At 47.3% G+C, this 26,596-nt stretch overlaps 1 protein-coding gene across 1 annotated transcript in view; it reads left to right on the top strand.

Annotated features, from left to right (window-relative positions):
- The window catches only part of LOC311514758 (scavenger receptor cysteine-rich type 1 protein M130-like), a gene marked incomplete at its 5' end in the record, with an annotated part of 82,476 nt that overhangs the window by 13,099 nt on the left and 42,781 nt on the right, over positions 1 to 26,596 (top strand). Inside the window, 2 exons of the mRNA XM_084617451.1 lie at positions 14,953 to 15,267; positions 16,992 to 17,306. Coding sequence (XP_084473577.1) covers positions 14,953 to 15,267; positions 16,992 to 17,306 — 630 coding nt within the window. The remainder of the gene's footprint in view (positions 1 to 14,952; positions 15,268 to 16,991; positions 17,307 to 26,596) is intronic.

Raw genomic sequence — 26,596 nt, forward strand, 5'->3', positions numbered from 1 at the left:
GGAGCTGGTAACAATAGTAAGACACAGTCACTGGGTTGGTAGACTTTCTCCTGGGCTCCTTTATTATAATGGTGAGCCTAGGTTTGTTGGGCCCACTCCAGATTCTCTCTAGCAAACCTGGCCACCTGATCTAGTCATTCACGCATTTGTAACATACCGAATTACAATTTGGGCTTGGGTAGGTTGCTCTTTCCATCAAGGCTGGCTCCAGGCACCAGCGAACCAAGCAGGTGCCTGAGGCGGCAAATGTAAAGGGTGGGGCTGTGGGGGCACATTTCTAGGGGCGGTATGGCCGGTGCCGGAATGCCGCCCCTAGAAATGTGCCGCCCCAAGCACCTGCTTGTTTTGCTGTGCCTGGAGCCAGCCCTGTATACTGTTAGTAGTTGGGAGAGCGGGGTCAGTAGTGGAAGCAGATGCTTTTGTGTCCACAAGAATTGTGCATGGCCAGCCCCTTATTCATGCTTGTAAGTCTGGCCTCAAGGGATCTATATCTGCATTAGCAGTACGGACGAGCAAGCGTGCAGGGGGTGCGCTGGATTTTAGTGGGTCATGGAATTTAAAAGCCTGGCCATTTCCTTTTTGCTTAGGTGTGAGTAAGGGTTGGCAGCTGGTTGATATACAAGTTGGGGCCGGTTGCCCAGGGCTACTCGGCATGGGTATCTAGCTTGGGCATGATTTCCCCACATACAAAACACTGTGAGGTGTGTGAGGGGGTGGGGACGGGACGAGGACCAGATTGGCAAGGGCAGTGAGATGCTGCAGGGGGATTCAACTGGCCATGATGTGGTCCCTGACTAGGCTTTTGGGCCTTGCGCCTGCAGTTTTTTTGGGTATGCCCGAGACACCCACAATTATAGCAGGCTACATTACTGTTTGCTGTTACCACAGAAACGCGAGTAGCCTTGCTCTTTATTTATTTTTTTTTAGCTTATTTGGCTTTGCATTTGGAGGCCCACATATAGATGGATTAGAGCCTGGGTTCACTCCCAAATTAAGGGCTGTTTACAGGTGGGAGTTAAAACCTTCCTTTAACATTTTTAGAAATGCCTGATCAGTTTTCTTTGAGTCCGCAATACCTGCATTGCTGGAATACATCTCCCATTTTCTCTCACAATACTGAGAAGCAGGCTGGTCCTTGCCTTATCCCCAGTTACCGGCTCCATTCCCCAAGGCTTCTTGGATGGCTTCCTTAAACTCAGTGGAGGCACAGGTCATATCATTTTCAGATTCAAATTTTACAGAGGCCCAAACGCTGTTTCGGTGCCCTTCTGTAGGGATCTTGGCCCATGATAGGTTGGGGCATTTAGCTTTTGTTAAGATATAAAAATCCCTGGGATATAACGTATAGGTGATAACCATTTGGCTTATTCTTTTTCAGAATATCAAATTTGGGTCTTTGGGCTTTATATCAGGGAGATCTTCCAGTAATCCCCTTATTTCCTTTGTGCTGAGAGGAGTGTACTTGTGAGTATTATGGGCCACTCTGTTTTCACCTGTCCCTGACCACCAAGTGGTCACTTGGAGAGGGGCCAAGGGAGCACTGGCACTTAATTCTGGGTTAAAGGGCAGGAGGAGGAGGAAGAGGGGGCCAATTATCTCGATCTTCGCCTGTGTGTGCCAGGTTCCAATTTTGAATTTGTTTTTTAAGGTGTTTCCAATTAGTTTCATTTTGTTTTTTATTAATATTGCTGCCTAAACCAAAGTCGGTGAAATTACCCTTTTATTGTTTGCTAGCAACAATATGCCACGCAGAGGAGTTGTTTACTTTTAGTTTTGCTTTTAGAGCTTTGTTTTCTGCTTCAAGCTTGCTCATCTTACAGTTGCAATTTGCCTTTTGATTTAGCTCTGATGGTAAGAGCCTTTTGGAGTATTTCTAACTTTTGTAATTTCCATTTATATTTACAATACATTATTACAGTCCTCTTCTTTAATTTTTTTTTCTCTGACCAGACTATTGACACACTATCTATCATACTCATATCCTCATTCCATCCATTTTTTGCCATTGTCTTTTGAATCGTCTCATGTTTCCCCTTTTATAAAATCAATGAGTCTCCTTCCTGTAGAGGGTATCATTGGTTCACCCTGGGGCACGCCAACGAGTCCCCCTCCCTTAGATGGAATTGTTGACACCACCCTATACTGGAAACCTACTGACCACTATACTTACCTACATGCCTCCAGCTTTCATCCAGATCACACCACAAGATCCATTGTCTACACCAAGCTCTACGATACAATTGCATTTGCTCCAACCCCTCAGACAGAGACAAACACCTACAAGATCTCTATCAAGCGTTCTTAAAACTACAATACCCACCTGCTGAAGCAAAGAAACAGATTGACAGAGCCAGAAGAGTTCCCAAAAGTCACCTACTACAGGACAGGCCTAACAAAGAAAATAACAGAATGCCTCTAGCCGTCACCTTCAGCCCCCAACTAAAACCTCTCCAACACATTATCAAGGATCTACAACCTATCCTGAAGGATGACCCATCACTCTCTCAGATCTTGGGAGACAGGCCAGTCCTTGCTTACAGACAGCCCCACAACCTGAAGCAAATACTCACCAGCAACCACACACCACACAACAAAAACACTAACTCAGGAACCTATCCTTGCAACAAAGCCCGTTGCCAACTGTGCCCACATATCTATTCAGGGGACACCATCATAGGGCCTAATCACATCAGCCACACTGTCAGAGGCTTGTTCACCTGCACATCCACCAATGTGATATATGCCATCATGTGCCAGCAATGCCCCTCTGCCATGTACATTGGCCAAACCGGACAGTCTCTACGTAAAAGAATAAATGGACACAAATCAGACGTCAAGAATTGTAACATTCAAAAACCAGTCGGAGAACACTTCAATCTGTTTGGTCACTCGATTACAGACCTAAAAGTGGCAATTCTTCAACAAAAAAACTTCAAAAACAGACTCCAACGAGAGACTGCTGAATTGGAATTAATTTGCAAACTGGATACAATTAACTTAGGCTTGAAAAAAGACTGGGAGTGGATGTGTCATTACACAAAGTTAAAACTATTTCCCCTTGTTTATTTCCCGTCCTACTGTTCTTGTCAACTGCTGGAAATGGCCCACCTTGATTATCACTACAAAAGGTCCCCGCCCCCCCGGCTCTCCTGCTGGTAATAGCTCACCTTTCCTGGTCACTCTCGTTACAGTGTGTATGGTAACACCCATTGTTTCATGTTTTCTGTGTCTATAAAATCTCCCCACTATATTTTCAACTGTTTGCATCCGAAGAAGTGAGCTGTAGCTCACGAAAGCTTATGCTCAAATAAATTGGTTAGTCTCTAAGGTGCCACAAGTACCCCTTTTCTTTTTGCGAATACAGACTAACACGGCTGCTACTCTGAAACCTGTTACTTTGTTCTCTCCATTATTACTTGGAACCACTTAAATCCTACTTTTTATATCTAATAAAATCACTTTTGCTTATTAATTAACCCAGAGTAAGTAAGTAATACCTGGGGGAGCAAACAGCTGTGCATCTCTCTCTCTCTGTGTTATAGAGGGTGGACAATTTATGAGTTTACCCTGTATAAGCTTTATACAGAGTAAAACAGATTCAATTGGGGTTTGGATCCCATTGGGAGCTGGGTGTCTGGGTGCTGGAGACAGGAGCACTTCTTAAGCTGTTTTCGGTTAAGTCTGCAGCTTTGGGGCATGTGGTTCAGACCCTGGGTCTGTGCTGGAGCAGACTGATATGTCTGGCTTGACAAAGCAGGGCTCTGGAGGCCCTAATTGGCAGAGAAAACGGGCTCAGAGGTAGTCTCAGCACATCAGGTAACAGTCCCAAGGGGGTTTATGTGACTGAACCTGTCACACCTGCCTTGAACCCTTTGGTGGAACCTGCTGACAGTCTCGACAGGACACACAGAAATTAGTGGCATCCTTATAGATCTCTGGCCAGAAGAACTGAGCCAATAAGTGGGCTAATGTTTTTTCCCCAAACAAGATGGACAACTGACAGTATTGAATGAGCCAGCCACAAGACCTCCCTCCTGAGGTCACTAGGAGTTACTAGTAGGCTTCCCTTGTTTTCAGGTCAAGGTCAACTTGATAGAGCATATCATTCTTTAGTTCAAAATGGGGAAATTGGGCAGCTTGGGCCTCCTGGATAACCGTCCTGTCAACCATCGCTATCCAGGTGTATGATTCTCTCAAAGTGTCATCTTCCTTTTGCCCACGTATAAAGTCATAGGTCTGCGTTAAATGGGCTAAGTCTATGTGGGGAGAGGATCTCCTGATCAGAAGGCGCTTCTCCCCCTTTGCACTGGGCGTCATCCATCTGGTGAGACAGTTCCCCTGGTCCCATCTCCCCAGCCAGATGGGCCTGTAACTAGGCACTCCCTTCTTCTGGGTGTTGTCTTCAGGATTTCCTAATCCTCTGGGTTTGTGTAGACCTCTCCAAAAGGTCAGATTTCAGTACTGGAAATATCTCATCCAGTTTTTGGGGTATTGGTTCAGACGGAGCAGGAGGTCCGGATCGGGGGAGGAGCAAAGGGGGGAACTGTTGTCAGTCTCTCAGAATTATAACCTTTCAAGGAAGGCATTTTGTTATGCCAACCTGATTTTTGCTTCATGATCGCCCAAAATCAATTGTATCCAAACCATGGGATAGGAGTGGACATCCCCATGTCATGACATGTCACCTTCAGGGAGCAGCCATATTGGAGGGTGCTAAAGTCAAACAGGGACTCTTGAACCAGGGTTTGGGAGCACCCTGAGTCCACCATCCAGAGCATAGTGCATCCCCACATGTTAACTTGGCCCACATAGGCCTTATGCCACTGGTGCAGCCTGGGCACAGAGCTGCTACATGTTTCAGTGACCCCACAGTCTAAGAAATCACATTCCATGACAGGACAAGATTGGCTGAAGTGTCCTGGCCTCCCACAGCAAAAGCATACCAGCAGGCCATTAATAGGGTCTGGCTGACCCCTTCTCTTTGGGGCTTCTGGGGTGCAGCTCTGGGATGGGAGTGGGGCAGGCACCCATTGTGACCGGTGCTCTGGGGCTGGATCCAGAGGCACTTCCCTCCTGGTTGGTTTAGGTCTCTTGGGTGCCCCCTTTGGCAACCAGGCAGAGTTCCCTGGACTCCGGGCCTGCCAGTTGTCAGATCTCAGCGGGGTATATTTGAAAGGCCTGGCAGCTAACGAATACTCCTTTTGTAATCTGTACCACAGTGGCAAGCGAGTCAGAGCTATGCTGTCAAGCCCATGTTGGAATTGACATTGGCAATATGTCTAGGTACTGCTCTAAGACTATCACGTCTATGATGGCCACAGTTGTGTGGACCTCAGGGCGTAGCCATCGGGTGGCCCAGTCTTTAAGGCATTGGGCTACAGCCCGGGGGTGAGCCCCTGAGGCAAAAAACTCTGAGCAGAACCTGCACTGGTAGGTTTCTGGGGATACTCCCAGGCAGTCGAATATGGCAGCCTTCACTGTCCGATAATCTCTCACTCATTCGTCATATGAATGGGGATATGGGGAAAGCGGTGGACACGATATATCTTGACTTTAGCAAAGCTTTTGATATGATCTCCCACAGTATTCTTGCCAGCAAGTTAAAGAAGTATGGATTGGATGAATGGACTATAAGGTGGATAGAAAGCTGGCTAGATTGTCGGGCTCAACTTGTACTGATCAACGGCTCGATGTCTGGTTGGCAGCTGGTATCAAGAGGAGTGCCCCAGGGGTCGGTCTTGGGACCGGTTTTGTTCAACATCTTCATTAATGATCTGGATGATGGGTTGGATTGCACCCTCAGCAAGTTCGTGGATGACACTAAGCTGTGGGGAGAGGTAGATATGCTGGAGGGTAGGGATAGAGTCCAGAGTGACCTAGAGAAATTGGAGGATTGGGCCAAAAGAAATCTGATGAGGTTCAATGAGACAAATGCAGAGTCCTGCACTTAGGAAGGAAGAATCCCGTGCCCTGCTACAGGCTGGGGACCGACTGGCAAAGCGGCAGTTCTGCAGAAAAGGACCTGGGGATTACAGTGGACAAGATGCTGGATATGAGTCAGCCGTGTGCCCTTGTTGCCAAGAAGGCTAACAGCATATTGGGCTGCATTAGTAGGAGCATTGCCAGGAGATCAAGGGACATGATTATTCCCCTCTATTAGGCACTGGTGAGGCCACATCTGGAGTATTGCATCCAGTTTTGGGCCCCCCCACTACAGAAAGGATGTGGAAAAATTGGAGAGAGTCCAGTGGAGGGCAATGAAAATGATTAGGGGCTGGGACACATGATTTATGAGGAGAGGCTGAGAGAACTGGGCTTATTTAGTCTACAGGAGAGAAGAGCGAGGGGGGAGGGGGGGATTTGATAGCAGCCTTCAACTACCTGAAGGGGAGTTCCAAAGAGGATGGAGCTTGGCTGTTCTCAGTGATGGCAAATGGCAGAACAAGAAGCAACGGTCTCAAGTTGCAGTGGGGGAGATCTAGGTTGGATATTAGGAAAAACTATGTCACTATGAGGGTGGTGAAGCACTGGAATGGGTTACCTAGGGAGGTGGTGGAATCTTCTTCCTTAGAGGTTTTTAAGGCCCAGCTTGACAAAGCCCTGGCTGGAATGATTTAGTTGGTGTTGGTCCTGCTTTGAGCAGGGGGTTAGACTAGATGACCTCCTGAGGTCCCTTCCAACCCTGATCTTTTATGATTCTGTGATCATCCAGGGCCTGGTAAGCCACCTGAGCTTCCCAGACAGGAACAGAGCCAGGTGAGTGGCGTAGGTCTCTTTATCCCAAGCTGTGGTTGTGGCTACCCGCTCAAAGGTGACTAAATAGGCCTCCGGATCATCATGTGGGCTCAGCTTGGCCAGCAGTATACCCAGCCCAGAGTTCAACTGATTTTGAGGAGGCTGAGCTAGTTAGTCGCTGCGACAATGCCTCTGGGAATTGCTGCTCCTGCTGCTGCCAGTGCTGCTGGAGCTGAAGCCTCTCCAGTGGTACAGCCTGCTTTTATTGAGCAGCCTGCTGCACCGCATGTTGTGCTTCAGCTAAGACCCTCTCGGTTTCAGTAGAGCTGTGCTGCTGCTGGGCCAGCAGCCTTACCAACTTTTCCATTGGCCCCTTGTTTCAGGGGTTGGTCACCGAATCCCCACTTCTGGTACCAGTGTAATGGGGCACACTCACCTCTCGTGAGTGCCCCCTTGGCTGAGTGCGTGTGCCTGCACTCTCTCTTTGAGTTTGTCCCTGCTCCAGGATAGAGCAGTGGCCCCAAGGCTACCACCTTCATGACAATGTCTTTGTCCACTTGGGCTTTCTGGCTACAGCCCTCCAGCTGCGCCACTATAGTTCAGTTCCCACTCTGGGATGCCTCAGTGTCCAGGCCACTTCCTCCCTGTGGCTAATGGAGGATGGGTTCAGAACCTGGTCTCACTCACTACTCTGGGTCCCAGCCCAGGGACCCTGCTGATAGCAGCCATCTGCTGTGTCATTTAACTGTGCCACACAGCTTCTCTAATTCCCTGGGCCACTTCCCCACAACTATGCGCTGAAGGAATTGGCGGCTGTGATTGCAGAGCCATTGGCCATTATCTTTGAAAACTCGTGGCGAACCGGGGAAGTCCCGGATGACTGGAAAAAGGCTAATGTAGTGCCAATCTTTAAAAAAGGGAAGAAGGAGGATCCTGGGAACTACAAGCCAGTCAGCCTCACTTCAGTCCCTGGAAAAATCATGGAGCAGGTCCTCAAAGAATCAATCCTGAAGCACTTGCATGAGAGGAAAGTGATCAGGAACAGCCAGCATGGATTCACCAAGGGAAGGTCATGCCTGACTAATCTAATCGCCTTTTATGATGAGATTACTGGTTCTGTGGATGAAGGGAAAGCAGTGGATGTATTGTTTCTTGACTTTAGCAAAGCTTTTGACACGGTCTCCCACAGTATTCTTGTCAGCAAGTTAAGGAAGTATGGGCTGGATGAATGCACTACAAGGTGGGTAGAAAGCTGGCTAGATTGTCGGGCTCAACGGGTAGTGATCAATGGCTCCATATCTAGTTGGCAGCCGGTATCAAGTGGAGTACCCCAAGGGTCGGTCCTGGGGCCGGTTTTGTTCAATATCTTCATAAATGATCTGGAGGATGGTGTGGATTGCACTCTCAGCAAATTTGCGGATGATACTAAACTGGGAGGAGTGGTAGATACGCTGGAGGGGAGGGATAGGATACAGAAGGACCTAGACAAATTGGAGGATTGGGCCAAAAGAAATCTGATGAGGTTCAATAAGGATAAGTGCAGGGTCCTGCACTTAGGACGGAAGAACCCAATGCACAGCTACAGACTAGGGACCGAATGGCTAGGCAGCAGTTCTGCGGAAAAGGACCTAGGGGTGACAGTGGACGAGAAGCTGGATATGAGTCAGCAGTGTGCCCTTGTTGCCAAGAAGGCCAATGGCATTTTGGGATGTATAAGTAGGGGCATAGCGAGCAGATCGAGGGACGTGATCATTCCCCTCTATTCGACATTGGTGAGGCCTCATCTGGAGTACTGTGTCCAGTTTTGGGCCCCACACTTCAAGAAGGATGTGGATAAATTGGAGAGAGTCCAGCGAAGGGCAACAAAAATGATTAGGGGACTGGAACACATGATTTATGAGGAGAGGCTGAGGGAGCTGGGATTGTTTAGCCTGCAGAAGAGAAGAATGAGGGGGGATTTGATAGCTGCTTTCAACTACCTGAAAGGGGTTTCCAAAGAGGATGGCTCTAGACTGTTCTCAATGGTAGCAGATGACAGAACGAGGAGTAATGGTCTCAAGTTACAGTGGGGGAGGTTTAGGTTGGATATTAGGAAAAACTTTTTCACTAAGAGGGTGGTGAAACACTGGAATGCGTTACCTAGGGAGGTGGTAGAATCTCCTTCCTTAGAGGTTTTTAAGGTCAGGCTTGACAAAGCCCTGGCTGGGATGATTTAACTGGGAATTGGTCCTGCTTTGAGCAGGGGGTTGGACTAGATGACCTTCTGGGGTCCCTTCCAACCCTGATATTCTATGATTCTATGATTCTATGATTCTTCACCCTTACCTCAGGTTCTTGTCCTAATGGAGTCTCATCAACCAGCTCAGGGCTCCTTCTTGCTCTCCCCAGTTTCTGGAAGCCCTGCCCTGTCTGGAGTTCTCACAAGAGTGATGTAGTGGTGGGAGTCTGCTATAGACCACCGGACCAGGGGGATGAGGTGGATGAGGCTTTCTTCTGGCAACTTGCAGAAGCTACTAGATCGCACGCCCTGGTTGTCATGGGCGACTTTAATCATCCTGATATCTGCTGGGAGAGCACTACAGCGGTGCACAGACAATCCAGGAAGTTTTTGGAAAATGTAGGGGACAATTTCCTGGTGCAAGTGCTGGAGGAGCCAACTAGGGGGAGAGCTTTTCTTGACCTGCTGCTCACAAATCAGGAAGAATTAGTAGGGGAAGCAAAAGTGGATGGGAATCTGGGAGGCAGTGACCATGAGTTGGTTGAGTTCAGGATCCTGACACAGGGAAGAAAGGTAAGCAGCAGAATACAGACCCTGGACTTCAGGAAAGCAGACTTCGACTCCCTCAGGGAACGGATGGGTAGGATCCCCTGGGGGAATAACATGAGGGGGAAAGGAGTCCAGGAGAGCTGGCTGTATTTCAAAGAATCCCTATTGAGGTTACAGTGACAAACCATCCCGATGTGTCGAAAGAATAGTAAATATGGCAGGCGACCAGCTTGGCTTAATGGTGAAATCCTAGCGGATCTTAAACATAAAAAAGAAGCTTACAAGAAGTGGAAGATTGGACAAATGACCAGGGAAGAGTATAAAAATGTTGCTCGGGCATGTAGGAATGAAATCAGGAGGGCCAAATCTCACCTGGAGCTGCAGCTAGCAAGAGATGTTAAGAGTAACAAGAAGGGTTTCTTCAGGTATGTTGGCAACAAGAAGAAATTCAAGGAAAGGGTGGGCCCCTTACTGAATGAGGGAGGCAACCTAGTGACAGAGGATGTGGAAAAAGCTAATGTACTCAATGCTTTTTTTGCCTCTGTCTTCACGAACAAGGTCAGCTCCCAGACTGTTGCGCTGGGCAACACAGCATGGGGAGTAGGTGGCCAGCCCTCTGTGGAGAAAGGAGTGGTTAGGGACTATTTAGAAAAGCTGGACGTGCACAAGTCCATGGGGCCGGATGAGTTGCATCCGAGAGTGCTAAAGGAGTTGGCGGATGTGATTGCAGAGCCATTGGCCAATATCTTTGAAAACTCATGGCGATCGGGGGAAGTCCCGGATGACTGGAAAAAGGCTAATGTAGTGCCCATCTTTAAAAAAGGGAAGAAGGAGGATCCGGGGAACTACAGGCCAGTCAGCCTCACCTCAAAATCCCCAGAAAAATCATGGAGCAGGTCCTCAGGGAATCAATCCTGAAGCACTTACACGAGAGGAAAGTGATCAGGAACAGTCAGCATGGATTCACCAAGGGAAGGTCATGCCTGACTAATCTAATCGCCTTCTATGATGAGATTACTGGTTCTGTGGATGAAGGGAAAGCAGTGGATGCATTGTTTCTTGACTTTAGCAAAGCTTTTGACATGGTCTCCCACAGTATTCTTGTCAGCAAGTTAAAGAAGTATGGGCTGGATGAATGCATTATAAGGTGGATAGAAAGTTGGCTAGATTGTCGGGCTCAACGGCTAGTGATCAATGGCTCCATGTCTAGATGGCAGCCAGTATCAAGTGGAGTGCCCCAAGGGTCGGTCCTGGGGCCAGTTTTATTCAATATCTTCATAAATGATCTGGAGGATGGTGTGGATTGCACTCTCAGCAAATTTGCAGATGATACTAAACTAGGAGGAGTGGTAGATACGGTGGCAGGTAGGGATAGGATACAGAGGGCCCTAGACAAATTAGAGGATTGGAACAAAAGAAATCTGATGAGGTTCAACAAGGACAAGTGCAGAGTCCTGCACTTAGGACGGAAGAATCCAATGCGCCGCTACAGACTGGGGACCGAATGGCTCGGCAGCAGTTCTGCGGAAAAGGACCTAGGGGTTACAGTGGACAAGAATCTGGGTATGAGTCAACAGTGTGCCCTTGTTGCCAAGAAGGCCAATGGCATTTTGGGATGTATAAGCAGGGGCATAGCCAGCAAATCGAGGGACGTGATCGTTCCCCTCTATTCGACACTGGTGAGGCCTCATCTGGAGTCCAGTTTTGGGCCCCATACTACAAGAAGGATGTGGAAAAATTGGAGAGAGTCCAGTGAAGGGCAACAAAAATGATTAGGGGTCTGGAACACATGACTTATGAGGAGAGGCTGAGGGAACTGGGATTGTTTAGTCTGCGGAAGAGAAGAATGAGGGGGGATTTGATAGCTGCTTTCAACTACCTGAGAGGTGGTTCCAAAGAGGATGGTTCTAGACTATTCTCAGTGGTAGAAGATGACAGGACAAGGAGTAATGGTCTCAAGTTGCAGTGGGGGAGGTTTAGGTTGGATATTAGGAAAAACTTTTTCACTAGGAGGGTGGTGAAACACTGGAATGCGTTACCTAGGGAGGTGGTAGAATCTTCTTCCTTAGAAGTTTTTAAGGTCAGGCTTGACAAAGCTCTGGCTGGGATGATTTAGTTGGGGATTGGTCTTGCTTTGAGCAGGGGGTTGGACTAGATGACCTCCTGAGGTCCCTTCCAACCCTGATATTCTATGAGCTTCGTCAGCCAGCCACACACCATCCACATTTCTGCAGCACCTGCAAGGAACTGAACTCCTTCTGGCCCTGCAGCTCTTCTTATACTAGGCTGCTGGCCCTGATTAGCTGCTTCTCACACAGCCATTCTAGGCAGCTTGGAGGACCCTCTTCACTTTCCTTTTTTGGGTGGGGTGTTGCAGGGCCCGGAGGCCTCCAGCAGGGGGCCTCAGAGGGTCTGGTATACCTCATCACAGTGAGGATTACTATTGGTATCACTACCCCACATGAAGGACTGTGTTTAAACCCCATTGAAGGCATCACTGAGGAAAACTAAACAAATACAACTAATGCTAATCTAACAATAAGGATACTAATAACTATATGCAACAAAAGAAAACTAAACTGATTGAGAGGTTGTGAGGTTAAGACCACACACAGCTCCAACTCCAGCCTCGGCAGTAAAGAGGAACTGAGGGTTGGTTGAGGTGGCAGTGTTACCTCCACGGCCGGATTTACACCTTATGCACCCATAGGCACAGCATCTTCAGTACCCCCCTCCTCCGCCTACAGCTGACCTCCAGGCTTTCTGTAAAAAATTAAACTTTTAACTCACTTTTAAGTTTTAAGCGCCCCTAGAATGCCGGTCCCCCTAGGCATGTGCCTACTGTGACTAATTGGAAATCCGTCCATCATCACCTCATGTAGTTGGGGAGGGGCAATGGCCACAAGATGCAAGTGCTGCCCCTTGACAGGTATTGCTAAGCAAATTTTTCTTGCTCTGGAGTGCTGGGTGCGTGCGCGTGCACACACACACACACACCCCCCCCTGAGTGGCATGCACAGCTGCCTCTACTGGAAGAAGAATCTGCATTTATACTTTATAACAAGCAGATGAAATGCAGATGGTGGAAGAGCCCCTGTGACTGAGGACCTGGGGTCAGTCAGTAATTTACATGTTAAGATAAGGTAAAATTGAGCAGAAGGATTTAACACGAGCTAAATCCATGCTACTTCTGTGATTTAGCTAATACAGAAACTGGATACATCCCACATGAGGGTGCAGCTCTTGAGTAGTGCTGGAATGCTCCAGAATGCCTTTCTGGCATTTGGTTTAGGAGCCAGAACAGTGTCCCGGTACTTGTCATAACTGTAAAGCTAAAAATATTTGAATTTTTTAAGAGACCTTTTCCAAAAATCCTACATCAACCCCCTGCTAATTCTAGCATTCTGGCACTTATGTTTTTTTAGGACTCAAGCACAGTGAGGATAGGATCTAACACATAGTCAAGAGGGGAGGACATGCAAATTGAGCTGACTGCATGGGCGGCAGATATAATAGGCCAGGGGAGGCTTGCTGCTGGTGCTGGACACCTGGGTGTGGGTTTTGGGAGAAGTTTTTTGTTTGTTGTGGCCCATGCAGATTCCAGGGCATCTGAGGAGGTGGTATGTGCTATTCTGCTTCCTGGGTACATCAGTAATCTCCCTGGACTCCAGAGAGATTACTGATGAACCCAAGAAGCTGAGTAGCAGATACCACCTCCTCAGCCGTGCTGGTACCTGCATGGGGCATATCAAAATCCCAGGTTCTTCTTTGGGGGGAGATGCTGTCATGTTTTTGAGGATTTTCCGAGGTGGCTTGTGGTCTGGGGAGGGGAGGGAAGGTTGCAGTGCGGCTAGGGTTGCCAACTTTCTAATCACACAAAACCGAACATCCTAGCCCCGTTCTTCCCCAAGGCCCCGCTGTGACCCTCTGTATCTCAGCGGAACACCCTGCATCCCCTTGTTCATCCTTATAATATGATTGTGTGGTATCCAATGCAAAGTTTGTCATGTCAGGTGTCTTCGGAAGGCTCATGATGCACTGAGCATTGTTGTTATAGTAATGTTATAGCTTGTAGTTTTATGTATAAAGTTACGAGGCTGAAAATGTGTCCTTGTAGCTTAAAACAATCCCAGGCAAAACTCTCCAGGAACAGAGGGGCAGTTCACACCTCATCAGGGCATGTATAGGACAAACCCAGTGAGGAACAAAGGACACTGGCCTAGGCAGCAAGAAGTGATATGTTGGACTCCTGAGTGAGTCACCCCCTTCCCTTGGTCAGTTTGGGACTATGATGAGGTAATGCTCACCTGAACCTGAAGGTGGGGGGGGGGCAACGCCAAGAGGGAAGAAAGAACATGATAAAAGGGAGAGACATTTGCCATGCTCTTCGTCTCTCTTCCACCTCCATCTACAGATATCACCACCAACTGACTGAAGCGCTGATCAAAGAGCCTGGCTGAAGGCCAACCAGCAGCCTGTGGTGAGAAGCATCTAAGTTTGTAAGGGCACTGAACGTGTTGAGATCATCTTAGAATGTGTTCTTGCTTTTATTTCATTTGATCAAATCCGACTTGTTGTGCTTTGACTTATAATCACTTAAAATCTATCTTTTGTAGTTAATAAGTTTGTTTGTTTGTTCTACCTGAAGCAGTGCGTCTGGTTTGAAGTGTGTCGGAGGGTCCCCTTGGGATAACAAGCCTGGTACATATCAATTTCTTTGTTAAATTGACAAACTCATATAAGCTTGCAATGTCTAGTGGGCATAACTGGACACTGCAAGACAGAGGTTCGTAGGGTTGAGTCTGGGCTCGGCGATATTAGCTAGTGTCATTCGGTTGCAGAATCCAAACAATGACTGGCCAAAAGTGCTCACTCACATAGCTGGGAACAGCTTACATGCCAGAGGCTGTGCATGAACAGCCCAGGAGTGGGGGTTCTCACAGCGGCACAGAGTAAGGCTGGCTCCCAGACTCGAGGATTGGAGTGACCTAGCAGATCACCAGTCCAGATAACACCAGAGGAACTTCACAACTGCCCCCTGCTCACTACATTACCCCTCCCTCAGTGGCTCTCTCTCCCCCACCCTCACTCACTTTCACTGGGCTGGGGGTGCAGGCTCTCCGGTGGGATCAGGGATGAGAGATTTGGGGTGCAGGAGGGGGCTCCAGGCTGGGGGGTGGGGCCAAGGAATTTGAAGTATGGGAGGGGGCTGCGGGTTGAGGCAGGGGGTTGGGGTGTGGAAGGGGGTATGATATCTGGGCTGGGGGTGCAGGCTCTGGGGTGGGGCCAGGGATGAGGGGTTCAGGGGCAGCAGGCAGAGAGGGATGAGGTCTGACTGGGGCAGCAGGGGGTAAACCCCATGTTTGATACTGTCCAGGCCAGAGGGATTATTACCAACAACAAGGGGGCTCTGTGCTGTCTGTAACTCTGCTCTTTGTCTCTCTTTGAAGGTGCTGATGAACTGAGGCTGGCGGATGGAGGCAGCCCCTGTGCCGGGAGAGTGGAGGTTAAACACAACAATCAGTGGGGGACGGTGTGTGATGATCGCTGGGACATGGAAGATGCTGAGGTGGTTTGTAAGCAGCTGGGATGTGGATCTGCTGTCAGCGCCCATGTTTGGGCTCATTTTGGACAAGGATCTGGACCAACTTGGCTGATTGTAGTTGATTGTGATGGTGACGAGTCAGCTCTCTGGGACTGCAAACATCCAGGATGGGGTATAATCACGTGCTCTCATTCTGCTGATACTGGAGTGATCTGCTCAGGTAAGAACTTGGCAAATCTGCCCCCATAGAAAACTCACCACGAAAGAGAAGGGACTGAACCCATGTGTGTGACATTCCTGATGAGTCAGAACTGAACCATGCCCTGCACTGGGGTCCATGTGGAGCTGACCAGTCTCTCCCTGAGCTCCTCTGGGCAAACTGGGGATGAGTAGGCTGCAACATCCTCTAGGCTTCCAGTATGGGGCAGGTGGAGGTCAGGTGGTCCCATTAGAAGGTCTGTGCTGGTAGGTGCCTGTGTACAGAAGCCCAGTATCTCACCAGAGTCTCAGCAGCAGGTCGTGACAGTGGCTGCTGGATCTGGGACAGGAGCCAATGGGGGTTGAGTGCTGTGGAGCTTTCCCTAGAGTTCACTGAGGCAGCAGGAGAGGAGCCATGAACCTGAACTTGGCAAGGGGGAGGCAATCAAAACAACTGCACCAACTGTTAATACATCCCAGAATGATGTTCGTTGTTTGGTTTTTTTTGCAATGGTGTTACACTGTTGACTCATATTTAGCTTATGGTCCACTATGACCCCCAGATCCTTTTCCACAGTACTCCTTCCTAGGTAGTCATTTCCCATTTTGTATGTGTGCAGCTGATCTTTATTGATCTTTATTAATGACCTGGACATAGGAATAGAGAGCACACTGATCAAGTTTACAGATGACTCAAAGCTGGGGCTGGGGGTTGTCAACACTTTGGAGGACAGAGCTAAAATTCAGTGGGATATTGATAAATTGGAGAACTGTCCTATATACAACAAAATGAAACTCAACAAAGACAAATGTAAGGTGTTACACTTAGGGAAGAAAAACCAAATACACAAATACAGAATGGGGGATAACTGGCTTGGCAGCAGCACTGCTGAGAAGGATCTGGGAGTTGTGGTGAATCACAACCTCAACATTAGTCAGCAATGCAATGCTGTTGGAAAAAAGAAAATGAAATTTTAGGTTCCATTAACAGAGGCATAGCATGCAAGTCATGGGATGTGATAGTACTGCTCTACTCAGCACTGGTTAGGCCTTACCTGGAGTACTGTGACCAATTTTGGTCACCAATGTACAGAAAGGATGTGGAGAAACTGGAAAGGATCCAGAGGTGAGCAACAAAGATGATCAAAGGGATGGAATGCAAGGCATATGAGCAAAGGCTGAAGGAACTGGGTATGTTTAACTTGGAAAAGAGGAGATACGGGGAGGACATGATAGTGGTCTACAAATACTTGAAACGCTTCCATAAAAAAATTGAGAAAAGTTGTTCTCTTTTGCTACAGAGGACAGGACAAGAGGTAATGGATTCAAACTACAGCATAGCAGATTTAGATTAAATCTCAGGAAAAATTTCCTAACTGTAAGTACAGTAGGACAATGGAGCAGACTGTCCAGGGAGGTTGTGAAAGCTCCTTCACTGGATGTTTTCAAAAGCAAGATGGATAACCATCTGTCTTGGATGGTTTAGACACAACAATTCCTGCACCTTGGCAGGGGGTTAGACTAGATGACCCTTGAGGTCCCTTCTAACCATATGATTCTATGATTCAAACTCTCTCATCACTGGAGCACAGAAATTGTCAGAGTGGGTAAAGGATTCCTGCCTATTTAAAACTATCTGTTACTGGGAGAAGAAGGTGCCCTTCGTTTTGTCTCTATGAAAGTGTATGGAGGGCTATGGGATGTCAGTGCAACCCCTGCTTACTGATGGATTTATTGACTTTCTAGGTCACATTGAGCTCCGGCTGGTTGGAGGGGGCACTGCCTGCTCAGGACGTGTTGAAGTAAAACATGGAGAAACATGGGAGACAGTCTGTGATTCACACTTAGATTTCAAAGCCGCTACAGTTATCTGTAATGAATTAGGGTGTGGACAGGCTGTAGCCACCTTGGGAACAGCTCACTTTGGAGAAGGACATGATCTGATCTGGAAGGAAGCATTCCAGTGTGTGGGGAATGAGACTGTCCTTTCAAACTGTCCCAGGATGTCCCATTCTAATGAGACATGCTCCCACGCTAATGATGTTGGCCTATTGTGCTCAGGTAAGAATTCAGATTGATGACTTTAACATACCATAAACATGGGTCCGGCAGCTGGGATACTCAGTCTATTTTCTCCCACATCCACCTATTTCTCCTGTGAACGCACATCTCAGAATCCTTTGCATGTTTCCATGATGCTTCAGAGGATTCCAGTTTGCTAGCAAGGGTGGCTTCACTCTCTCTCCCCTCAATGGGAGCCAGAAGGGATGGCAGGAAACCACATTATCTCTCTCACATTCCTCACTCTATTTCAGGTATCCTCAATAAATGGGGGGACAAGGTGGGTGAGGTAATATCTTTTATTGGACCAACTTTTGTTGATGAGAGAGACAAGCTTTCAAGCTACATCAACTGCAGTTGGTCCAATAAAAGATATTACCTCAACCACTTTGTCTCTCTAATAGCTGGGACCAATAAGACTACAACAAGACTGCATCCAATAAATGGAGACACTTCTATTTACTTTTCTTCCTCTATTACATCACAGTCCCAGCAATGCTCTGATTCTCCTTCATCCTTCATTAGGGGTACATGTTCTCCAATGCGCTTCCAGTGCTGAGAACTCCGTTTCCTACACTCCCTACATTTGTAAAGGGATAGGGCATGGTCTGGTGGCTTGAGAACAGAACCAGCACCTGGGAGACATGGTTCCAGCTTTGCCATTTTGTTCATTAATCCCCGTGCCTCAGTTTCCCCATCTGTAATAATAATTACCTACCTCAGCGAATAGTTATGAAGCTTAATTCATTAATGCTTGTAAAGTGCTTTCAGGCACTTGGATACCTCATGCTACATACGGGCCATGTGTTGTTTCAGATCTTTACTGACAGAATTTGTGCAGTTGTCGCCACTTATGTATGTTATTGCCCTGTAACAGGGGTTGGCTTCGTGGCCCCCATTAATATGGATCTGGTTTTCAGAGATAACAGACACTGTCTTCTTGTTAGGGCCAAGATCTTGTCAGGACACAAATCTAAATGGGTGAGTTAAAATAAGGGCTGGACCATCTAGTGCGTAGCCTTTCCCATCACCGCTAGTAGCACAGCCTGGAAAGGATCTGTACTGCCCACCAGCCTGCCTGTGGAACACACGGTTGCCTGAAAGAGCCATCCATTGCAGCCAGCCAGTTAGCCTGTCTCTGTGTGAATAAAGAGCCCATGGTCATGCTGCTAGGTTGGGTATTGGGATGGGTGGGGGAAATGGAAAACATAATGGTCCTTTTTCCTAAAAGGTAAAGTCCTGGGGAGAGGAGGCCAGGATCTGAGAGGGAGCTCATTCCTCCATAAAGAGGGGCAGAGAGAGAGAGAGAGAGAGAGAGAGAGAGAGAGAGAGAGAGAGAGAGCCTAGTCCTCTGGTGCTCATTACTGCAAATGTCTCTGTGAGAGCTCCTAGAGATAAAGCTTTCTCCTCTCCCTGCCCCTTCCCCAATTTTCCCTTCAGTGGTGTGTTTCACTCCCTGTCTGATCTGGCAGTGGCAGTTGAGGGATCTGCTCCATATCTTGTGCGATTGAGCTCTGTATTTGGGGGACTGTGACACACCAGGGCACAGTCCAGACTAACGAATAGCTGTGTCACCCCTACCCTCTAACCTAGGGTGCCCTTTATAATATCTTGAGGCTGTAGCCTCCAACCTGGACTTCTCACAAACAGCCTCCAGCATGTAAGTCACTTCCAGTTATGTTTGTGCTGCTGCCAGTCAGCCACACCTTGGTTCTTACCAGCCTTGGTTATACTGCAGGGTGACCCCAGGACACCTCCATTGCCAGATCTTCCCCTAGAAAAGTATGTCCTGTATTGCCCAGTCCTCTCCTGGACAGTACAAATATATTAAGTTGATTATTCCTTTAAGGGAATGATATGCCAGTTTATTGCTTTAAATCAAGTACCCAGACACTTCAATTTAAACACCCTGGATTAGATAAAACAGTAAAACAAATTTATTAACTACAAAACAATTTTAAGTGTGTATAAGTAATGAGGCATAAAAGTCAGAAATGGTTACAAGAAAAATGTTTAATAGTGCCTAACTCCACAAACTATGCTAGATTCAAGCAAAAATTCTCATCACATGTTTCCAGCCAGGTTACTGACCAAACTCTTCAGGTCAGGGCCCCTCTTCCAAATTCCAGGGGCAGTTTCCTTTTGTCTTCTCAGGTGCAGAGAACGCAATGGGCAGGGAGAGAGAGAGAGAGCGGTCCGTTGGGGTGTTAGTCCCTCCTTTTTAAAAAGTCGCCCTCTTGAAAAACATTTCCAGCTGAGACCCAGGAGCGAAAGTGTCTTTGTGGAAAGTTATTCCCTGCTGGTTTTTAAACCTGTTTAAATTTTTTTGTCTTCCCTTCCTGCTTGATGCCTCTGTTTAATGCTTAACTGAAAATTAAGGCAAGCACACAATCCTTCCTTTGTTTAGGGCAGACATGACTTCTGCCAGGGCAGGGATGTGGGGTTTGGAACATGTGTCAGTCACACCATAGACTCATAGAATATCAGGGTTGGAAGGGACCTCAAGAAGTCATCTAGTCCACCCCCCTGCTCAAAGCGGGACCAATCCCCAACTAAATCATTCCAGCCAGGGCTTTGTCAAGTCTGACCTTAAAAATATCTAAGGAAGGAGATTCCACCACCTCCCTAGGTAAAGCATTCCAGTGTTTCACCGCCCTCCTAGTGAAAAAGTTTTTCCTAATATCCAACCTAAACCTCCCCCACTACTCCTTGTTCTGTCATCAGCTACCACTGAGAACAGTCTAGATCCATCCTCTTTGGAACCCCCTTTCAGGTAGTTGAAAGCAGCTATCAAATCCCCCCTCATTCTTCTCTTCCACAGACTAAACAATCCCAGTTCCCTCAGCCTCTCCTCATAACTCATGTGTTCCCGTCCCCTAATAATTTTTGTTGCCCTCCGCTGGACGTTTTCCAGTTTTTCCACATCCTTCTTGTAGTGTGGGGCCCAATACTGGACACAATACTCCAGGTGAGGCCTCACCAATGTTGAATAGAGGGGAACGATCACTTCCCTCGATCTACTGGCAATGCCCCTACATATACATCCCAAAATGCCATTGGCCTTCTTGGCAACAAGGGAACACTGTTGACTCGTATCCGGCTTCTCATCCACTGTAACCCCTAGGTCCTTTTCTGCAGAACTGCTGCCGAGCCATTCGGTCCCTAGTCTGTAGCAGTGCATGGGGTTCTTCTGTCCTAAGTGCAGGACTCTACACTTGTCCTTGTTGAACCTCATCAGATTTCTTTTGGCCCAATCCTCCAATTTGTCTAGGGCCCGCTGTATCCTATCCCTACCCTCCAGTATATCTACCTCTCCTCCCAGTTTAGTGTCATCTGCAAACTTGCTGATGGTGCAATCCAGGCAATCCTCCAGATCATTAATGAAGATATTGAACAAAACCGGCCGCAGGACCGATCCGTGGGGCACTCCACTTGATACCGGCTGCCAACTAGACATGGAGCCATTGATCACTACCCGTTGAGGTAATGATCTAGTTAGCTTTCTATCCACCTTATGGTCCATTCATCCATCCCATGCTTCTTTAACTTGCTGGCAAGAATACTGTGGGAGACCGTGTCAAAAGCTTTGCTAAAGTCAAGGAACAATACGTCCACCGCTTTCCCCTCATCCACAGAGCCAGTTATCTCGTCATAGAAGGCAATTAGATTAGTCAGGCATGACTTGCCCTTGGTGAATCCATGCTGACTGTTCCTGATCACTTTCCTCTCCTCTAAGTGCTTCAGAATTGATTCCTTGAGAACCTGCTCCATGATTTTTTCAGGGACTGAGGTGAGGCTGACTGGCCTGTAGTTCCCCGGATCCTCCTCCTTCCCTTTTTTAAAGATGGGCACTACATTAGCCTTTTTCCAGTCATCCGGGACCTCCCCTGATCACCATGAGTTTTCAAAGATAATGGCCAATGGCTCTGCAATCACATCCGCCAACTCCTTTAGCACTCTCGGATGCAGCGTATCCAGCCCCATGGACTTGTGCTCGTCCAGCTTTTCTAAATAGTCCCGAACCACTCCTTTCTCCACAGAGGGCTGGTCACCTCCTCCCCATGCTGTGCTGCCCAGTGCAGCAGTCTGGGAGCTGACCTTGTTCGTGAAGACAGAGGCAAAAAAAGCCTTGAGTACATTAGCTTTTTCCACATCCTCTGTCACTAGGTTGCCTCCCTCATTCAGTAAGGGGCCCACCCTTTCCTTGACTTTCTTCTTGTTGCTAACATACCTGAAGAAACCCTTCTTGTTACTCTTAACATCTCTTGCTAGCTGCAACTCCAGGTGTGATTTGGCCTTCCTGATTACATTCCTGCATCCCTGAGCAATATTTTTATTCTCTTCCCTGGTCATTTGTCCAATCTTCCACTTCTTGTAAGCTTCCTTTTTGTGTTCAAGGTCAGCAAGGATTTCACTGTTAAGCCAAGCTGGTCACCTGCCATATTTACTATTCTTTCTACACATCAGGATGGCTTGTCCCTGTAACCTCAACAAAGATTCTTTAAAATACAGCCAGCTCTCCTGGATTCCTTTCCCCCTCATGTTATTCTCCCTAAGGATCCTGCCCATCAGTTCCCTGAGGGAGTCAGAGTCTGCTTTTCTGAAGTCCAGGGTCCATATCCTGCTGCTCTCCTTTCTTCCCTGTGTCAGGATCCTGAACTCAACCATCTCATGATCACTGCCTCCCAGGTTCCCATCCACTTTTGCTTCCCCTACTAATTCTTCCCGGTTTGTGAGCAGCAGGTCAAGAAGAGCTCTGCCCCTCGTTGGTTCCTCCAGCACCTGCACCAGGAAATTGTCCCCTACCCTTTCCAAAACTTTTTGGATTGTCTGGGCACCGCTGTATTGCTCTCCCAGCAGATACCAGGGTGATTGAAGTCTCCCATGAGAACCAGGGCCTGAGATCTAGTAACTTCCGTGAGTTGCCGGAAGAAAGCCTCGTCCACTTCATCCCCCTGGTCCGGTCGTCTACAGCAGACTCCCACCACAACATCACCCTTGTTGCTCACACTTCTAAACTTAATCCAGAGACACTCAGGTTTTTCTGCAGTTTCATACTTGATCTCTGAGCAGTCATACTGCTCCCTTACATACAGTGCAACTCCCCCACCTTTTCTGCCCTGCCTGTCCTTCCTGAACAGTTTATATCCACCCATGACAGTACTCCAGTCATGCGAGTTATCCCACCAAGTCTCTGTTATTCCAATCACATCATACAGGGGAATCTTATAACTTCACATACACTGTTGCCCCACATAATTTACCAGGACAATACTGAACAGCAAATTATGAGTTTTCAAATGATACCTTAAGAGGCATACTTTGTACAAAGTTTATTAAGTAGTATGTACAGTGTGAATACTGGGGTATATTCCATCCCAGGGACCCTCCCTTGGGACATCAGTGTTATCCAATGTAAAGAGCCACAGGGTAAAAGGGGATGTGCTGTGTCCTGCAGTGTGAACATGCACAATAAAGCTGTTACATTTATTAATGCTATCAGCAGGGGATGGGTTGATCGAGGATTCAGGGGTACAATGTGCTAATGCTTTTCTTGGGCAGCATCAAATGCTCCATAATTTAAGCTTCTGTTAAAAAAAACAACAACAAAACAAAACCCCAAAGACTCAATAAGATAAAAGGACACATTTTCATATTTGGGTACCTCAAGTTAGGCACCTAAATCCATACTTAATCAGCTAAATAAATGGTCATATCTTCCTTGGTGAAGAGCTGCCTGGTGCTTCCATTAACATCAGTGAAACAAGAGCTCCAAGAGATGTGAATTGCCTCAGTGAACAGTGTTTAATTTGAGACTTTATGACTAATCAAGCACCAGTGACTATTTCACTGCCCCTCATTTTAGAGCTGATCTGGGACTGGGGTAGAACTGGAGACTGAGGCCAGAGTTTGGGTAGAATATCTCCATTCTTTATTTTTCTCTAGTCAGACCCCTGAGTCCTAATGCTTTGATTAAATGAACTTCCAGTAACTTAGAACACAGTAGCAGTGACATGTAAGAACCCCATTTCCTTCACATGACACTTATATGAAGTCTTGGGGACAGTCCCTGCAGAATCCTGACTAAGATTTTGGAACAGTCAAAGGAGAGACTGGCCCAGCCCTCAGAGAACCCATCCGAGGTGTGACACTGAACCCAGAGCAGTATATGCTGGGGCAGAGTTTGGTGAGTGCTGCAAGACCCCTCAGGCAGGGCAGACATCAGACATGGGCAATAACACCAAGCAGCTAGTCCTGGAACCCACCAGAGGAGAGGTAATCCTTGATTTAGTCCTAAGTGGAGCATAGGATCTGGTCCAAGAAGTGAATATAGGTGGAACGCTTGGTAATAGTGACCATAATATAATTACATTTAACATCCCTGTGGCAGGCAAAACACCACAGCAGCCCATCATGGTAGCATTTAATTTCAGAAAGGGGAACTACACAAAAATGAGGAAGTTAGTTAAATAGAAATTAAAAGGTACAATGCCAAAAGTAAAGGAGTACTTGTGGCACCTTAGAGACTAACCAATTTATTTGAGCATAAGCTTTCGTGAGCTACAGCTCACTTCATCGGATGCATACTGTGGAAAGTACAGAAGATCTTTTTATACACACAAACCATGAAAAAATGGGTGTTTACCACTACAAAAGGTTTTCTCTCCCCCCACCCCACTCTCCTACTGGTAATAGCCTATCTAAAGTGACCACTCTCCTTACAATGTGTATGATAATCAAGGTGGGCCATTTCCAGCACAAATCCAGGGTGGAACGTCGGGGAAGGGGGGAGGAAAAAACAAGGGCAAATCACACCTGGAGTTGCAGCTAGCAAGAGATGTTAAGAGTAACAAGAAGGGTTTCTTCAGGTATGTTGGCAACAAGAAGAAAGTCAAGGAAAGGGTGGGCCCCTTACTGAATGAGGGAGGCAACCTAGTGACAGAGGATGTGGAAAAAGCTAATGTACTCAATGCTTTTTTTGCATCTGTCTTCACAAACAAGGTCAGCTCCCAGACTGCTGCACTGGGCAGCACAGCATGGGGAGGAGGTGACCAGCCCTCTGTGGAGAAAGGAGTGGTTCGGGACTATTTAGAAAAGCTGGACGAGCACAAGTCCATGGGGCTGGATACGCTGCATCCGAGAGTGCTAAAGGAGTTGGCGGATGTGATTGCAGAGCCATTGGCCATTATCTTTGAAAACTCATGGTGATCAGGGGAGGTCCCGGACGACAGGAAAAAGGCTAATGTAGTGCCCATCTTTAAAAAAGGGAAGAAGGAGGATCCTGGGAACTACAGTCCAGTCAGCCTCACCTCAGTCCCTGAAAAAATCATGGAGCAGGTTCTCAAGGAATCAATTCTGAAGCACTTAGAGGAGAGGAAAGTGATCAGGAACAGTCAGCATGGATTCACCAAGGGCAAGTCATGCCTGACTAATCTAATTGCCTTCTATGACGAGATAACTGGCTCTGTGGATGAGGGGAAAGCGGTAGACGTGTTGTTCCTTGACTTTAGCAAAGCTTTTGACACTGTATCCCACAGTTTTCTTGCCAGCAAGCTAAAGAAGTATGGGCTGGATGAATGGACTATAAGGTGGCTAGAATGTTGGGCTTAACGGGTAGTGATCAATGGCTCCATGTCTAGTTGGCAGCCGGTATCAAGAGGAGTGCCCCAAGGGTCGGTCCTGCGGCCAGTTTTGTTCAATATCTTCATAAATGATCTGGAGGATTGCCTGGATTGCACCATCAGCAAGTTTGCAGATGACACTAAACTGGGAGGAGAGGTAGATATGCTGGAGGGAGGGATAGGATACAGAGGGCCCTAGACAAATTGGAGGATTGGGCCAAAAGAAATCTGATGAGGCTCAACAAGGACAAGGGCAGAATCCTGCACTTAGGACGGAAGAATCCCATGCACTGCTACAGACTAGGGACCGAATGGCTCGGCAGCAGTTCTGCAGAAAAGGACCTAGGGGTTACAGTGGACGAGAAGCTGTATATGAATCAACAATGTGCCGTTGTTGCCAAGAAGGTGAATGGCATTTTGGGCTGTTTAAGTAGGAGCATTGCCAGCAGATCAAGGGACGTGATTGTTCCCTTCTATTTGACATTGGTGAGGCCTTATCTGGAGTACTGTGTTCAGTTTTGGGCCTCACACTACAAGAAGGATGTGGAAAAATTGGAAAACGTCCAGCGGAGGGCAACAAAAACGATTAGGGGCTGAAGCACATGACTTATGAGGAGAGGCTGAGGGAACTGGGATTGTTTAGTCTGTGGAAGAGAAGAATGAGGGGGGATTTGATAGCTGCTTTCAACTACCTGAAAGGGGGTTCCAAAGAGGATGGATCTAGACTGTTCTGTCATCTGCTACCACTGAGAACAAGGAGTAATGGTCTCAAGTTGCAGTGGGGGAGGTTTAGGTTGGATATTAGGAAAAACTTTTTCACTAGGAGGGTAGTCAAACACTGGAATGCGTTACCTAGGGAGGTGGTGGAATCTCCTTCCTTAGATATTTTTAAGGTCAGGCTTGAGAAAGCCCTGGCTGAGATGATTTAGTTGGGGATTGGTCCTGCTTTGAGCAGGGGGTTGGATTAGATGAGCTCCTGAGGTCCCTTCCAATCCTGATATTCTATGATAAGCTGTCATGAGATAAGAGGGAAGGTCCTCTCATGGATTGGTAACTGGTTAAAAGATAGGAAACAAAGAGTAGGAATAAATGGTCAGTTTTCAGAATGGAGAGAGGTAAATAGTAGTGTCCCCCAGAGGTCTGTACTGGGATCAGTACTATGCAACACATTCATAAATGATCTGGAAAAAAGGGTAAATAGTGAGCTGGCATAATTTGCTGATGATACAAAACCACTCAAGATAGTTAAGTCCAAAGCGGAGTGAGAAGAGTTACAAAGGGATCTCACAAAACTGGATGACTGGGCTACAAAATGCGATAGCTGATGGATTCCTTCATCAAGTAGTTGCCTAACCGACTAGAGGGGATGCCATTTTAGATTTGGTTTTGGTGAGTAGTGAGGACCTCATAGAAGAAATGGTTATAGGGGATAATCTTGGTTCAAGTGATCATGAGCTAATTCAGTTCAAACTGAACAGAAGGATTTACAAAAATAAATCTGCGACTAGGGTTTTTGATTTCAAAAGGGCTGACTTTCAAAAATTAAGGAAATTAGTTAGGGAAGTGGATTGGACTGAAGAATTTATGGATCTAACGGTAGAGGAGGCCTGGGATTATTTTAAATCAAAGCTGCAGAAGCTATTGGAAGCCTGCATCCCAAGAAAGGAA

The sequence above is a fragment of the Lepidochelys olivacea genome (assembly GCF_965140295.1).
Source record: "Lepidochelys olivacea isolate rLepOli2 genome assembly, chromosome: 1".
NCBI classification, from domain to species: domain Eukaryota; kingdom Metazoa; phylum Chordata; order Testudines; family Cheloniidae; genus Lepidochelys; species Lepidochelys olivacea.